The sequence below is a fragment of the Zonotrichia leucophrys genome, chromosome Z, assembly GCF_028769735.1.
Source record: "Zonotrichia leucophrys gambelii isolate GWCS_2022_RI chromosome Z, RI_Zleu_2.0, whole genome shotgun sequence".
In the NCBI taxonomy this organism is placed as follows: domain Eukaryota; kingdom Metazoa; phylum Chordata; class Aves; order Passeriformes; family Passerellidae; genus Zonotrichia; species Zonotrichia leucophrys.
In genome coordinates, this window is record NC_088200.1 from 23008069 (window position 1) to 23025170 (window position 17102).

Genomic DNA, 17102 nt, shown 5'->3' on the forward strand with positions numbered 1-17102 from the left:
AATAGACTACAAACAAAATGCAATTACCCCTGACTAAGATGCATACATACTTTAAAAAATAGTGAAATGCCTTAAAAGTAGGAGAAGTGCTTCAAATGCAGCAATGCACAAACATTTCCTCTGTTGTCTGGCAATGCCCCTGTAATCAGGTAACAACTGTCTTCATACTACTAACATGTTTAACTTCTCCTTTACTCTAAATTAAAATTCTACATGCTCCCTCATTCCCATTTTGAAGTTGAATAGTTAGGCTGGGCTCTCACAAAGGACACATTTTGGCTGAAACCCTGTTGCACTCTGCCAAAAAGAAATCTTGTGCAGATCAGAGCTGTACTTGATATTACTACATTATTTTTTAAGCTGTTTAGTGATTTTCCCCCTTACACACACTGCACTCACACAACTTGAGATTAAATGCAGAATAGCAGCAAAGGATATACAAAGTTACACATGGATGAAATTTATTTTTAAAAGTTTATTTGCTTAGCATAGATGAAAACTTTACCATTCTCATAAGTAATCATGTGAATAGAAACTTAGGGACATTCTTTCACTTAGGATAAATAAAAGCAACCGGAAATAATGATGCTGTTCAGAGCAAGGATATTGAAATAAAACTTTCTGGATTACAGTTTTCAACATAATATGTATGTACTAAGTGCCATTCCACAGAAACCTCTGTGTATAAAGCCTGTATTTCACATAGACATGCAAATATAAAGATTTTCAGCAACTGGGCTTGAGTGCATTTCAGGAACATGAAACTTAGTTATCACTTCCACATAAAGCCACCAGGATGGTTTCATAATCCCCTTTGAGTTCATCCTGTAAATTTAAGCATGAAAACCCGACAATTGTTAGAATAATGGTCTCAAGTAAAATAATTTCAATTAACATTCAATATACATTGATCAAATATCAGTGCTCCATCTATATAAATTAATCCCTTGATAAAACACAAGTTAGCTACAGACTGAGCTGGAACCAAGCACCATCACTGAAGTTATTTGTATGATCTAGAAATAAATATATGCATTTCCAGAGTGGAGCACAGGTAGACGAGGCCAGTAAAAATGTTGAGAGGTTTAGTGGCATAAGTGAGGAAGAGATGCATAGAAGAGTTTTATCTAAGATTTACTCTAAATAAAGGGAAACTTTCTTTCTTAATCAGCGGTGTCTAATGCTCATTAATATTAAAACACTGTTTATACACATTGTGTCTAGGAGCATCTCAAACAAAGGCCAAGAATGCAGTGATACTCTGCTCATCATGGGATTGCTTGTTCAACTTGGTAGAAATGGATAATATGCATTAAGTATGCAGTGTAATTATTACATGCACTTCTTGTTTTCTCTAATTTTAATGTATTTTTCAGAGGTATATGAAAAGTGTAGCCAAGCTATGCCTCAAGACATTTGGATGCAATCACCACTTTGGAACATGATGAGGTGGTGTAATTGCATACCAAATTACAGGTAATACACATGCTTAAGGAAGATTTGAAGTGACCTATGGAAATTACAGGTAATACACATGCTTAAGGAAGATTTGAAGTAGACCTATGGCACCAAACTGAAAAAGTAGCTGACATCAATAAAAATCCAAAAGGCATTTTCATACATATAGGGAGTATGTTTCTACTCCAATCAAGACATCTTTTTTTTTTTTTTTTCAGTAATGTCTACTACTCTCCACAAAGATGCTTTGCCAGTTTAGCTTTCTTCGAGTCCCTCGCCATTTGAATTGTCTGGAAAATACATTGGGTGGTCAGTCCCTTTTAACAAAATATTTCTGTTAGTTTAACTCATTTACTTAGGTCATAGGGGAAACAGGCCAAATACATGTTAATAAAATTAAAAATTCATTTGCTGGAGTACCCTAAATGTTAAAAGCCAATATCCAGTTGAGCCAAATACCTCTCTTAGAGCTGTCATGGCAATCATCTCCACTCTCCTACCAAGGACAAGAATTTGGGGATATTGTACTCTCCTTTCAGCTCTTGGATGCTACTGTACGGTGATATCCTGAGACTTGGATTCTAGTGTAAGGTGATATCCTTACAGAGACATGCATCACTACTAATTCCACAGCTCTTTCAACAACGACTTTGACCTGGAAAAGCAATTAGTCTCCCAGCCTGTGGGCCATTGGAAGCATAAGGTATTTGTCTACAATGAGCTGTGCAGGACAAACTGGTGACTGAGGAGCAGAAAAGTTAAAAGATCTTTCCTGGACTTCAAAAATCATCTGGCTGCTTTGTGTTTCACGTGTCACGTGGGAGAACACCTACCATGATGGCTTGGCGGAGGGAGATGCCATACAGACTCTTGTAATAGCCTTTGATCTCGTGCATATCCACCTCATGGCGCGAAACCATGATTCTGATGAGGTCTTTGTGCCGGGTCCCAGAACCCTGTTAAAACAAACAAAGAACAGGGGAGAAAAAGGAGGGAAAAGAATTATGCTACTTTTATCACTGAAATACTTTTTGATCAAGTTCCTTAGGTTAATCCATCAGACTTCTTCATAGATGAACATATCCCTTTCCTTTTCCTTTAGTATCTCTTGTAACAGGGAGGTCTCATATCTGCCCTGTGAGCACAAAACACGCCTGATCGGCTACCTCCACCCTGTTGTTTTACAGTTTTTAGTATTTTTAGACATTTCTTTAGCTGTTTCCTAAAAACAGACATGTCCTTCACTGTGCTTGCTCAACATTAGGGACAGCCTAGACTTTACTGCCTTTTTAAATTACTCTTTTAATAGCGCAGTGATACGCATTTTCATAATGTTTCACTTAATTTTTCCCATATGGCTCCTAACCAAGTCACAGGAGTTATGACAATACCTATATACTGGACTGTTTCATGATCATCAGCTGTCTCACTAACATGGGCTCCAAACTTGCCAGAAGGATCATGAATTTCTCTTTATAGATTATCCTTCCACAAGGTTCCTGCTAAGATCTATAACTGCTCTCCTTTTCCCTTCTTACTATAATTGTTGTTTCGTAAGATGGGTTCCAGTCTGCTTCCTGTCCCTGTAACAGTAAAAGATATGTGTGGATGGACAGATGCCCTCCTGAGCATATTATAGCAGACAACTCCTCCAACAGAAAGGCTCCAGTTTCAAAGGAAGGAATAAAAGGAGAGAGAGAAATACTCTGAATTTCCCTCTGCAGTCTTTTTCTACAACTTTTTCTACAACAAAGGGCCTAGAGACCTCTAGTAACTTTTTATTTTTCAGCTTATAAAGCACCTCATGTTTACAAAGAGATCATCTTTTTTTTAGATTACCTTCATTGCCAAATGGAGTTTTTCTGCAAAGAAAGCTGGCTTGCTTGTGGCACACTTTACTGTAATGAAGCAATGAGACAAAGTCACTTCTGCTATACATGTAATAAAAGTATAATAAAACACTTTCAAAACCCTCTCATTTTTCCTACCCACATACCCTATTTATGTACTTCTTTATTACTTTTCTTCATAATGTATGAGGACAGTAAGATCCTTTCCACTGTTTACTCAGAAAGCAATTCAGTCAGGGGAGAATAATTACCATAAAAACAACACATTTTTCCCTAGTTTACTGCCCTAAAATTAATAAAGGTGTTGCAATTCCCAAGAAGAAAAATGTGAAAACATTTATGCCTCCTATAGCAGAGCTGGAAGTTGAAATCTGATATTCTGTAAACCAAGCTGTCATTCAATTTTGATGCTAAGAGCAATCTGATGAAAATTATTCTTTTATCCAAAGTATATTTGACTATGATACAAAAGCTAAGAACAAGATGAGGGCCCGGTTCCCAATCACATCCCTGATCTACTGGTAAGAGGGAGTCCCTTCCTTACCTTACTGTTCATGAACAACAGTCACTAATTTTGTATGAACATTTGCTTGAACAAAACCACTGAAGGAATGTTTTTTAATGTTTTTAATAACCAGTATTATAAGTATTCTTGCAACATGAAACTTAGAGAAGAGTGGCTTTGGTTGAAGACAGGTTTAAAACTATTGCATTTTTGATACAAACTGTAACTGTTTTGACAGCATTTTTGGCATACAGGTTTCTTTTAAAGCTATTGCTATGTTGAATAGCTCATCTCTTCCCATTAAAAGACCCTTCCAAATACTGGGAGAGGTATTTCTACTCATTCATCAACTTCAACTTATTTTAGGTGTGTCAATTAAATCACAAAGGCTAGATTAGACTTTACAAAGTATTATTTAGCCAGCTCAGTGAAGCAGGGTAAGTACAGAACAGTTTCTGATCAGAGCAATTATGGCAAAAATAAAAGGTTTAGTCAGAACATACAGTAGGTTTCAATGTGCAGAACCACTTACCAAGGGCAGTGAGGCAATTCTCAATATCACCTTTCAGCTCCAAATCCAGTACCTTGTTCATGTCATGCTTGCTGTATTTGGAGTACTTCTGAAAGACTAAATAATGGAAAGAACAGTGTTCTCCCTGCTCTGTCTCTGCCCTATTCTGTCCTCACTGCTGCAGCAGAGGACTGTTTGTGGGTCATCCTTCTCACATTCTTCAGACAGCACAGTGTAAAGAGCAGTGTAACTGCACGCCAGGCACTGCTGATGGAGTCGGCATACAGAATGGGACTTTGGTAGGATGGAACGGTTCACTTCCCATTGGCTGGAGTAGGGGTGGCCAACTGACTGGCCCAGAGCCTGTGACACTGTGTGATAGCCCCCTGTCTAGGGGAAACTGGCTAAGAAGCAAGACTGCTTTGGGGAGCTGCCATTGCTTGGCACTGTGATCACAACCCAGCTGAGACTTCAGATTTTTTAATAGCCTAAATGATATTGCTCATCTTTGCTACTGAACAAACAGCTAGGCTGCCAACCACACCCTTAGTCTGCAGGCATACTTCAGTGTCTGGATAATCTGCATCTTCTCTGAATTCATGAGGAGACAATGTTCAAAAATCAACCCAGAGAAGCACGAAGCTTTGTTCAACTTACCCCTTCGAAGATGCGGGTAGCTTCTCGTTGTAAGAACAGTCACAAACACACCAATATCTGTTCCTTTCCTTTTCTCTCCTGCTTCATACAAGGCCTTTCATAAAGAAGGTCACAAGGTCAATATCGGAATAGTAAAATTCAAACAGGAATACTGTATTTTGGGGGCCATTGCTTGTTAGTAATGAACACTGGCCCTTGATCCCATCCAGATCAAAACTCTACCTCAGACTAACTCCAGCTCTGTCAAATACCACTTCATACTTCACTTATGTCTTAGCAGTACCTAGAGAACACTATGCAGACAGAAAACATGTTTTCCGACATTTTACGACCATCATCTAGCTTTCCTGGGTGTACTACATTCTTGAACAAAGTTATTTTTCACTTGTCATGACAGCAGTCTGCACGAAAGCCTCAGGACTGGTAGGATTTCATAACACTGACTAAATTATCTATGCAACTATCTGGTGCAATATGTAGGAGGAACATATCTATTAAGTACTTCCTCATCTTTCCAGGACCCACTTTTACTTCCAGGGAAGTAAAAACCAAATCAGTATCCTCAATTTTCCTCACCTCCTCAAACCTCTCTAAGGGTAAAAATAAAAGACCTCCACACAGCATTAAGATTTAACACTCTGCATCAAAAGAAACAGTGATGAACTTCTGAACTTAGGAAAAGTATTAATTTACTTTCATAACCAGGGTTCATGACAGAACTAAACTCCTTATGTAACAGGAAATAAAGCAGTATTTCTCAATGGCCTTTTCTTGGCTGTGTTTTTTTTAAAAATCAATTTGAAGTCATCTAAACTTAAATTGTAACTGTGATGTAACATTTTGCTGGTGAAAACTCAGCAAGGACTGCTGAGTTTTATCAAGATTTTAGCAAAGATAGTCCCGCTAATTTGGAAGAAGAAAAAGATCAGATGCTTATTTTAGAATTATTGAGAAAATGACTGTGAGGTTTACCAATAATCTTGAAACATCCATCACTAAAAAGCAATACCACTATCTAACATACTGTGGAGTTCACAATGGCCAGTGTATGGTAGCTGATCTGAATATAGATGAGCACACCCTTGTTCCTTGATTCAAGAATTCTTTTATACAGAAGCAAGACTGGGTCTGATTCCTCCACCTGTTGACTTGAACTTCAAATGGTCTTCATGCTTTTCATTAACTAGACGAGGTCCTGCAGAAATGTTTCTGAAGCTAGATATAAGGGTGAAGATCTAATTTCCGTCATATAATTAACTTTCATGAATTTTGTAAAATACTATCTCCTCAGAAATGATTGCTGTATGACATTGAAATCTGTCAGGACTGCAATGCAGAGGGTTCAGACAGCCAGAGGAATCTCAAGAAGTCAGAAGAAATTCTGCAAAGTGCCAATGACCTTACCCTGGCATCATTGTCAGCAAGCTCATCATTCACGTGAGGGTTTTCACACCGGTCACCCTACATAAAGAAATAAATAAAATTTCACTGGTATTCACAATCATTCAGTTCACTAAAGCTCAACATTTGAGACTTCTGCAGCACCACTCTCATACATAATCCAATACATAACTGGAAATAGGTGCTGTTACATGAATCATCCTGTGAATAAAACTGTTTCATTTGTAATTAGAGAACATACTTCTACAGACATCAGTGACTTATTCCTTAATTCCTGCCTAAAAATCCACAGGAAGTATTTGTTTCTTGACATAAAACTACAGGCTTCAAACCTGTGACCTGGTCCCTGATGATCATTCAATAGACTCCTTTCAAGTTGATTTGAAATTTAAAATGGGAAGTACAAACCATGCACATGGATGTATCAAAAAATCATCCTGTATGCAAGTACAAGATTCATATACATACGCTCAAAAATCAAATATTTATTCATTTTAAAAGGGTATTTTAATTGGGAAGATCCAGTGTTGGAACTCATCTACTTTTGAATGCAAATATACGAAATACTTCATCTACTTGTTAACTCCCTGCCCTTGTCCCATTATCTAACTACCAGAACATTCATTAACAAGAAAGAAAAGAACTTTATTTCTCTAATTTTAAAAATATATTCTTTTTCTAGTCAATTGACCTGACAGTATGCCTGTTATTTTTTCTAGTGCTTAAATATAACACAAAAAAGTCTTAAAAGCATAACTGATTAAAAAGAAATATTGTTTTACAATAAAGTTTTTAAAAGGCATTTGAGATAAAATCTCATTATATTTTGTTTAAGGACAGTTTCTAATGGTCTAGGATTTGAGAGTTTAAAAAAGCAACATAAATAAATAAATTTTGCCTAAATCATTATTCATTACACATCTCTCTAAGTAGTCTTGAGAACATTGATTTTTGATTATAGATATTGTCACTCAAAATGCTTAAGCATAGCATACCTTGGCTAGAGCAACCAAAGCCTTTTGAAAGTCTCCAGATGTGTCAGAGATGATGTCTTGTGTCAGATCTCTCTTCAGCACTGCAATCAAATAGTTTATTTTGAAGTTATCAACTAAGTTGACTACATAATCCTTAAAGGTCCCATCAAATCACTCTGTGATCTTCTTCAGTACTTTCTTAATTTTCCCACTTTAAAATGCCCACTAGAAATATGGTTTTCTTTTAATTTGGTTTCAAGTAAAGGAGTTTATTTATAACATGTCCTTTAAATCCTGAGATGTGCTTGAAACTGGAGGTTAAACCTAAAATGTGCTGACAAGTGTCCTTCTCTAAGGTCTTGTGGGTAGCACTGTCTCGGGTTTCTGCTTGTAAAATACACAAACCTTGTTTTGAGCCTTTTTCTTTTACATCCTTACTTCTGGCTGCTCTTATCAGTATTGAACTCAAACACAAAATTCACCCAAAAAATCAAGCTTTTAATATAGGCATCTAAGAAGAAGTCTTGGTAAAAGTTACCTCATAATCTCAGAAAACAGGATTCAATTAGACAATACATAGAGACACCACATTACATTGTAGTAATTTCTTCAAGTGACTTCCCCCTGCAGTTCACTGGCTGCTCCTACTGCTAACAAGTCTGTGTTGCTGACTCAGTAAGATTTTTTTTTTCAAGCCTATGCTTTTATCTTAAAATATCAGCCAAGGTTTAGTTACGGGTGAAGAAAAGCAGCTTGTCTTCGCATGCATCCAAGAAAACATCTGAATGTATGACTCCACAATCCATGAGACTACCACAATCCCAGCAGTGGTGATGTATCCTTTCCTTCACTATTGGGATTGACATAGTTCAGCAAAAGTCACCCTGATCTCCCTCACAGCAGCCCCGTCAAATTTTTGTGAAGCTTCATTTGCCTCCCATTTTGTTCTCAGCTCCTCATACTAAGAGAGGTTGTGAACCCAATGTGTCTTCTATAGGATTATACAATGGTATAACTTCTTTCTTGCCTCTTAATACTTCTTTCTTGCTCTGAATTACCTTCTTTGTAGTATCTGCTGGCTTCTCTGATCTCTTGGTTGTTTCTTGAGGCCAGAATCTCAATTAAGGTATCTTCATCAGTTCCAAGCCCCTGATAAAAGTGATTGAAGTTTTAGAGATGTTATTCAATAGAACAAACTTAAAATTTGTAACAGAAATAAGATGAAAATCATTGGCTTGGCTTTGAAGACACCACGTGGAATGAGAAATAAAAATTAAACATGTTGTGCTTCTATATTATGTAATTTCAGCTCTTTTAGAATTAAATTTTTATCACATTCAATACACTGGTGTCAAAAGGAAGTGCTAAAAGGACCAAACAGTGCACATGAAATATAAGAATGTAAAATCTATGAAGAAAAAATACCTCCTTCCCTTTTTTCTTTCTCCTATGTAAACACTAATGTAAGTGCTATGGCTCCCATTAACAATCAGTTTTCAGAAGGCAAGAAGGAGTTCATTCTCTCAAACGAATCCCTCTAACTCTGAAATTCATCAGGGATTACTGGGTCCTGTTCTCATAAACTGAGTTGCCAATACAAAAATTTTATTTAACAAAATGAAGTTAAAATAAAGATAATACACAAACCTTGAAATCTATGTCCAGTGTTATTTACAGGCCTTGATCAGTACAAATGTTCTCTAGGAAAGTTCTTTGAAGATTTTGCCTTACCTTCATAGAGGCTCTTAATTCTTCAGCATCAAATTGAGCTGGAGTTTTCAGCAAAGCCACAGCAACATCTTCTAGATGGCCTTTCAGAGCTTTTTTCAAAGCCTCTTCTAGACTCTGTTTCAGGAAGAATAAGAAAGACACCAAGTTAATGAATGGTGGAAGTGTAGCTGGTGTTCAGTCACAGTCCAAACATTAGTCTGGCCTCTGATCAATCTAAGTCTACATCATTCCTATATATAACAGAAAGAATTATGAAGCCCTACTTCAAGTTTCAAATTTGTCACATTTGACACTTTACATTAATTAAAGTGTCAGGCAGGGTTTTTCAGTAAGTATTCTGGAGTGCTTTCACACACTCCAGTTCAACTGCATTGAAATACTTACAGCATCAGAAGAAGACTCTCAAAACAGGCTGCTCGTTCTTCAGAGAAGATAATGTCATATTACCCTTACAATTATGGCTGAGTTGTTTGTTTGTGTAATATTTGAACTCATTGTTTATTGCATAAAGTTTGAAGTGAACATATGTAATATCACCCTAAACAAAACCACAAGTTCTGAAGGTAAAGGCTATATGCTAATTTGACCTAAATTTAAGTGGGGTGAAAAAAAATTAAAATCTGGTTTATTCTACTGTCTATCCAAAACTGTTCTAAAATCACTAGAAGCCCCTCCCTGTAGCAGCATTGGTAGGTTTGTGGAAGAGTGTTACGGTCCTACAATTCTCCTATCCTACTCAGTATTCTATCTTTGCTCATCTATACCATTTGAGCCGGGAGAAACTTTGATAATCTGAGTGAAAATTAAGCTTGGTTTGATATACTTTACCTTTCCTTTAGCCTGCTGATAGGCAGCTTTGATCTGCTGACGCTGAGCATTTGTTCTCTTGGTCAAGATGTCAATGATGGTGGCTTCATCCACACCTTTAAATAAACAAAAAAAAATCCAATATATTGAAAATATATACATCATTAAGCCAGTTAAATTATTTTATCTGCTTTATTTCATGTTATGATTTCTTGACAAACTCAAAATTCAACCAAAGGAAAAGTTGTTATTGTCTACAAACTAACAAGATTAGTTATGTAGCTAAGAAACCAAATAAATAGATCCATGTAGGGCACAGAAATTTCATACAAGAAGTCTTAGACTGTTCTGAGTGTAGATCTTCAACTAAACTGAAAAAACCCTAAAAAACCCCAAACAAACAGAACCCACATTGAAAAGTAAATTAGATGACATTCTCCTTTAATCTCAGTAAGTCAAGCTGAAAAATCTTTGGAAGCACAAAGCACCAAATGTGATTTTCATTAAAAGTGAGATATGTAACAGAAGTATACAATATATTATCAGCATAATCACTGTCTCTTGCAGGAATTCTATGGAAATCAAGCCAAAAAGTATTAGTATGGTATGTTGCAATATTATTTCCTTCCCTAGAATTTACATTTTTTCAATCCTTCCTTCAACATATTCAAGAACTTTAATATAGCATTAAGATCTGAAAGCATAATACAAAGTCAGGCTATCAAAGAGTTGAGATTATTCACCAAGCGACATAATTTAATGTATTGCTAAGCTTTTAAAATCATCCTCTCCCACTTGTCACTGCCTCTTGCTCCCATATTTTATTCAGTGCTATTCTCAAAATTTTCTAAGGAAGAGTCCTAATGTAGTAAGTTAAATATTTACTCCTCTTACCTTTTACAGTAATAGCTCTGTCCAAAGCAACAACATCAGCTGATGGATCAAAATTTGGGTATGTCTGTACTCCACGGATACCTTTTGAGCTCTTCTGCAGACAGAAAATAAAAAAAAAAATTTAAAACAGAAACAAGAAAAATATTGCTCTTACCAAAGAATATTTTTAGTCTAGAAGCAGTTTTGAATGCCCAAATAAACTACGCATTTGGGATTGCCCTTTATCATCAGGGAACATACAGCTTTGTAGCTAAGGTAATTGAACAGGTTCAATAATGGACATGCATTGGATCTATTCCTTTCACAGCTCTCATATTAAACAAAAAAGTATTTCATAAATGGTTTAGGTACCTGAACATCTATATCTTAGTGTAATTTGGATTGCATAGGAAAATAATTAACTATCATAATTAGGAAATTATGCTCAAATTTTAAAGACTCTAAACACAAAATTAAATTCTACAGGCACTTCCAGTAAAGTGTTATTTTCTTTGCTTATCTTATGCAAACTGACTGTGTTATCACATTGCAGGTGTCCTCAGCTGATTCATATCTAAGCTTTCAAACATTTCTTGCATTCAGGATCTCGGGGGCATGTCCAAGCCTAACCCTGCAAGGAAGTGGAGACCTCTTGCCCAGCCTCTTTGAAACTTTGGACACAAGCCACAGCCTTTGCAAAACATTGTCCACTAGCTGATTTTGGTGAATCTGCTCCTACATGGGCACTCCCTAGTCAATGTCTGAAGATCTCTGGGAACTGTACATCAGATCATTTGGCTTGTCCTATGTCAGCAACGTGACACATCAAGTTACAGGTAGGACTAACAGCACTAAATAACTCATACAGCACTCACCTCAACAGCACCAAATAACTGATTTAACTACTATTAACTGATTAACTACTATTATAGAATTATAAAATGCTCAAAGATTCTTGGAAGAAAGATTTATAGAAAATTCCCATTGTTGTGATATGCAATGAGGTGTCTTATTAGAAGAGACCACTAGTTTAGCTGGATGATTCAGAATCTCCTATAGTCTTACTCTTGTTTCAAAAACTAGTATTTCAAGTTTTTTTAATCCTTTGCAATTAAAATAAAATACCCCAAAAGAAAGGGCAAGGTTTTATGAGTACATATTTTACATACAACAGTTTGCATTGAATTTTGTACACTTCTAGCATCTGATAACTAAATGCTCGTCTCCCTACACAATTGTCTCACTAGGAGTTGTAAGAGAGCAGACAGACTGCTTACTTAAATCTCTAGCACTGAGATACTTAAACGTCATATTTAAATATCTTATTTAAATCTGGGCATCTTTAGTCTCCAGCATACTTTTCAAGAGATCACAGTGTCTTGTCTGCTAAGTCAACAAAGGAGTGGGAGTGTCTCACTGCCTGTTTCTCAATCTTGCAGGCTAGATTTGTATGCTGGTTTCCATGCCAAACTTATCTACCAGCAATACAGAAGTCTCTGTAACCACTGTAGCCAAGAATGACTCAGGACCCTGGGAATGGAATTGGAATAGGACAGTGGAGCCAAAGGTTTGTGCACAAAATGTTATGGAGTCAAAATTACAAAATCTACAAGGGCCTAGAGCAGAAAACTTTTGTTTACGGAAATTTACCCTAGAAAATTCAGTTTTCAAATTGTAAGTTTTTTTGGGAACTTGTGTGATTTCACAACATACTGCTTTACCTTTGCTTTCATTTCATATCTCCACCTCATTATTACAAAGATTCTCCATATCATCCTAGCACAGTAACTCTTGACTCCTCACAACCTATCTCTCCCTTCTAATGTATAACCATACTCATTGAGGTTTTTTATTTCATGTTATGGCTTGCTCAACCATGAGCATGACATATGATATGAAAGCTAGGATAAATACTAGTGACTTTACTTCTTCCTTTACATTCCTGGGTTCCAACTCATGGCTTCCTAGACCTCAGACAAAGAGTCCCTGTTTTTTTCACATACATTTCCTGGACACGTTCATACACGTTCACACAACTCAGCATCAGATTAGTACATTAAAGAGGCTGATTTGAGTCAGTCAGTGACTGGGAAAGACAGTTTAATCACACTAACTAGCTCTGCTGAGGAATTGATAACTGGACTGAGAGGTGCAAATAAGAGTAATTTTTCATCCTGTAGCAAACTTCCTATATTATATGGTTACCTTGGGCTATAAACTGCAATAAAAATAGGTTCTGGTTCTAATCTGCTGGAGTTTTGCCATTGTTTTCCCTCCATTTGCATGTTCAAAAGATGATGTTTGGCTGTCTTTAAACCACTTGTAAGACTACAAGCAAATAAACATGGTGGTCTCAAAAGCTGATAATACTTACAATACATTCCTGCTCCTGGTTGTCAATGAACCATGCCTGCTTCAGAAATTCTGATACCATAGCCATGTTGACAGAGTTTCTGGGAAGAGATGCATCAAACAATTTTTCATCATTTTCAGCATCAGTGCAACTCAAGATTTCCTACCCTCAAAACCACCTCTCTAGCACAATGACCTGTCGTGGTTAATGTCCCACATGGTAACTGGCCTGTGCTATTGGAGGCAGGTAACTTTGATGTTTCATGAGTGATGTGGTGCTCCACAGCTGCCGGCTCACCCCTACATTCCCAGCTACTTTCAGAAGTTTTAGATAAGAACAGCAGTAGTACTATGTACGTGCTTATGGTAATACACTAGCATTAGCACTTACTTACAAAGGGAAGTTACCAGAAACCAATTAGTTTATCTATCATCTATGCCCATTTAGTTTGATCATTTTGAAAATCACTGGTAAGCAAGGGTTCTTGTCCCATCATTTACAGACGTAGAGTTCTTGTGTATTATGTTAGGGGAAAAGAAATGCCTTCTTAATATACTTTCATGTAATTTCCTTAACTAGACATTTTTAAGCAAGATGAGTAAATCTGGATAGTTTAATATACATTGCTCTTTTTTACATATTTTCTACAATTTCTACATAATAATAATAAATCATTATCAATTTAAGAAGAGAAAATAAAAATAAGTTTTGCTTTTTACCACTCAGAAAGAAAATCCACTCAGCTTTCCCAAAAGTCACTATGCAGAAAAGGAAAAAATGAGAGGTGATGTGACATTACTCAAAAATAATGAATAGGTTGCTTCATAACAACTTCTGTTGCTGGTGTGGGGAATATTCTGTTTGTTAACTGAAATAGTGAGGAAATAGAAAGAAGAAAGAAATGTTTTATCAAATAAAGTTATTCAAACTGGATTTTTTTTAAAAAACTCTTCCTCAGCAAGCTCTAGGGAAGACTTGGTTTTTAAGCATACATGTAAGCAATGACTAGAGATAGTGTTGCTGAGTAAACAAGACTGATTTTGAAACTGGTGTTAAAAAGCAAAATTCTGTTTGCAGTCTTGGAGTACAGATCATATACACAATTGTAAAAAATTATGTTAGTTATGCTGCTAACACATCCTGTCTGTCCTGTAGGAAGGACAGAGACCAGCCAGACTTGATACAAGTTGAAGACCAGGGAGTGTAGCTGCAGCCCAGCTCTTTCTTTCCTTCACAGCAAAACTGTAAAGCTTGCTTCTGTACTCAGCTACCAAAAAAATGACAAATACCTCACACAGTCTGCCTGCAGCTCTCTCCAAGGTAAGAGCCAGCCATATTCTCTCTTCCCCAAAAAACTCTTGCTTTTGTTTCCTTCCCTCAGGAAGGAATTTAGCTCTGCCTGTGCTGCCAGAAAAGCTGAAACTGATTTAAAATCTGTATTTGTATGCTATTTAGAGTAGGTCTCAACTGGGTAAATAATGGACAGAATATTCAGTCAGATTTAAGGATCAGCTTTTTTGACCTACTATTTATTCAGGACCAGAAAAGGATGCTCACATGAAAATTGCAACCTGCACTTTTCTCAAGCTGTCAGAGTGACTCCTGCACCCTTTTGTGGACTGAAGTTAGCAGGGGCAGAGGAAGCAGTATGGTGCCCAAAATTCTGCTGCATTTTGTAGCAGCACACATGGAGGCCACATGCAGGGGATGGGAACACTTCAAGTCTCCGTACTGGGTACACTGAGTCATCAAGGCTGGCATGTCCTGCTATGCCTGCTGACTAACTGATCCACAGAGCAGAGAACCACTCCAAACTAAGCAACAAGATTCAGTATCCCAGCACCAGATCTGAGAAGAAGTGTGTTTTTCCTGATAAAGTAATCCTATTCAGAGAGAGCTAGCTTCAGGAAGCACATCCCTTTCTTCTACATATTCCCACACCTACCTGTGACACCAAGCTCTAAAGGTTTCCATGCCTTTGGGGCTTGTTGAAGCAGAAGGCTACTAGACTACACTAAATTGGGTTTATTAAGCTTCTAAAACTTCATGTCTTTTCTGGCTTAAATGATACAGTGAGAAAAAAAGTCTGTGCCTTAAAAACTTTTAATTTTTTTTTCTTTTGAAATAAAGACACTGGCATGCAGATCTATCTATTTCCATCTAGTAAAGAAATAATGAAATTTTAATATAAGTCAAAGTAGCCAACAACCTTGGGGGAAGCTGAAGACCTTAGTCTGCTTAAATTAGCTTCGCCAGGTAAGAAACCAACTTAATATAAAATCCTTCTTCTGCTTTGAAAGAAACTACAGCCGATAAGAGAAAACAAGACTGGAATCTAGGAAGACAGCCAGTCCCCTGATGGAGACAAGGTCTTGCCCAATACTTTGTTCTGCCACTCTAAAATGCAAAGAGATCATGTCAACAATACGTACATTTAGGAAGGATACATTCAATCCAAATACCACTTTAATGTGGTATTAAAAGGACTAAAGCTACTGATTCCCAATTGGAACGACCAACATCACAATGGGATTGCAAAAGCAGACAGACATCCAGACTTAAAGCCCTAACTGTTGCTTCACAAAAATCACCACAATATTGCTTTCTGCCTGGCTCTTAATCCCCTGAAGATGCACCCTTAAACAGGACCAATAAAATTTTTAATATTTTGTGAAAATGCTTTATTAAACATATTTATATTTTAGATTTAGATTTTTACACAACTAGATTTTTACACTACAGTCTGTGTCAAATGACAGCATTTTTATATGCTTATTTAACCATATCATGAAGCATGTGAGATGCCTGGTTACTTTCAAAGGCTCAGTAACAGGATCTTGATGTAAATTACAATCATGTCACCCAGTAAGAAAAATAGGCAGGAAATCTAATATAGTCATTTACTTTGCAGTGGAAAATCTGCTGAATATGGAAACATCAGAGAGAAAAACAGCCTCATCCTTGTAAAATTCTATGGAAAGATTTAGCAGGAAGAACTCCAGATGATACAGCTTTTACATGGCTTTTCCAAGTTCTTAGTCAGAAAAGTAGGATTTTGCTCTTATGTTTCTAAAACATTGGTTTGATTTCTAAAATTTTATTTCTATTTTGATTTCTAAGAGATTTGATTCTCATCACTTTCATGAACAATGACTCCTCTACAGTCAGAACAAGACTTTTAACAAGCAAACTCTTGGTAAAGTATCAACAGCTGTTTCTATTTTTCATGTTTACATACACAGCACAGTAGTTTTCTAGGAACTCTGGTTTTACCACAGATTTCCATAGCAGCCTATTAAAAAGGCAAAGAGAAAGCATACAAAATGGTCTACTCCAAATAAGTTTGCTTTTGAAGATTTACCCATTTTTTATTCCCTTTATTTAATTGCATTAAATAAAAGCAATCATTGCCCAAGCCCTTGTGTAAAATGTTTCAGAATGGAAAGAATTTCTCCTGCCCGCACCCGTCTTTTTCCCTGACAACTAGTCCAACCCACAGAAAGTTTGCACCAGGTCACTTGACAAATTCAGCATACAACTCCTAAAGTGCTGGGTCTACAGAGAGCAATAATGAACTACAAAATCCTACCTTCCTCCTCACGAGCACTGCCTCGCAGGGCTGCACAGTCCGGAGCAAAGGAGCAGAGGGCTCTCAAAGCTTTTGTAGCCTGTGCAGGAAACTCCACCCAGCAACCAGTGTTTCCACAGCCCGAGTAATCATCTGCAGCAGCTAGGTCTGGGTGCCGCCCAAAGTCGAGAAACATTAGGAAAAAAAAAAGTCATTGCGAAACTATGGGCTGGCGAAAGTATGAGCAGATTTCAGAAGGGAAAAGACAACAAATGAGCAGGGTAGCTCTCCTCTCCTGCCCTTGCCACATACCCACTTTTAATAAATTACCATAAATGCTTTGGAATCACACGATTAAATATTAAGAAAACAAAATTTGAGTAATTCTCTTCGCATTTTAATGTCTGATATAAT

At 36.9% G+C, this 17102-nt stretch overlaps 1 protein-coding gene across 1 annotated transcript; it reads right to left on the reverse strand.

The window, feature by feature from the left end:
- Positions 1-438: 438 nt before the first annotated feature.
- On the reverse strand, positions 439-16834 carry ANXA1 (annexin A1). Its single transcript, XM_064735772.1, has 13 exons — positions 16710-16834; positions 13142-13220; positions 10789-10882; positions 9916-10010; positions 9088-9201; positions 8415-8505; positions 7378-7457; positions 6386-6442; positions 4982-5075; positions 4346-4441; positions 3298-3356; positions 2292-2414; positions 439-825 (listed from the first exon to the last, which is right to left on the reverse strand). The coding sequence occupies exons 2-13, from the start codon at positions 13205-13207 to the stop codon at positions 766-768; spliced, it is 1029 nt and encodes a 342-aa protein (XP_064591842.1). The 5' UTR covers positions 13208-13220; positions 16710-16834; the 3' UTR covers positions 439-765.
- Between the last annotated feature and the right edge of the window lie 268 nt (positions 16835-17102).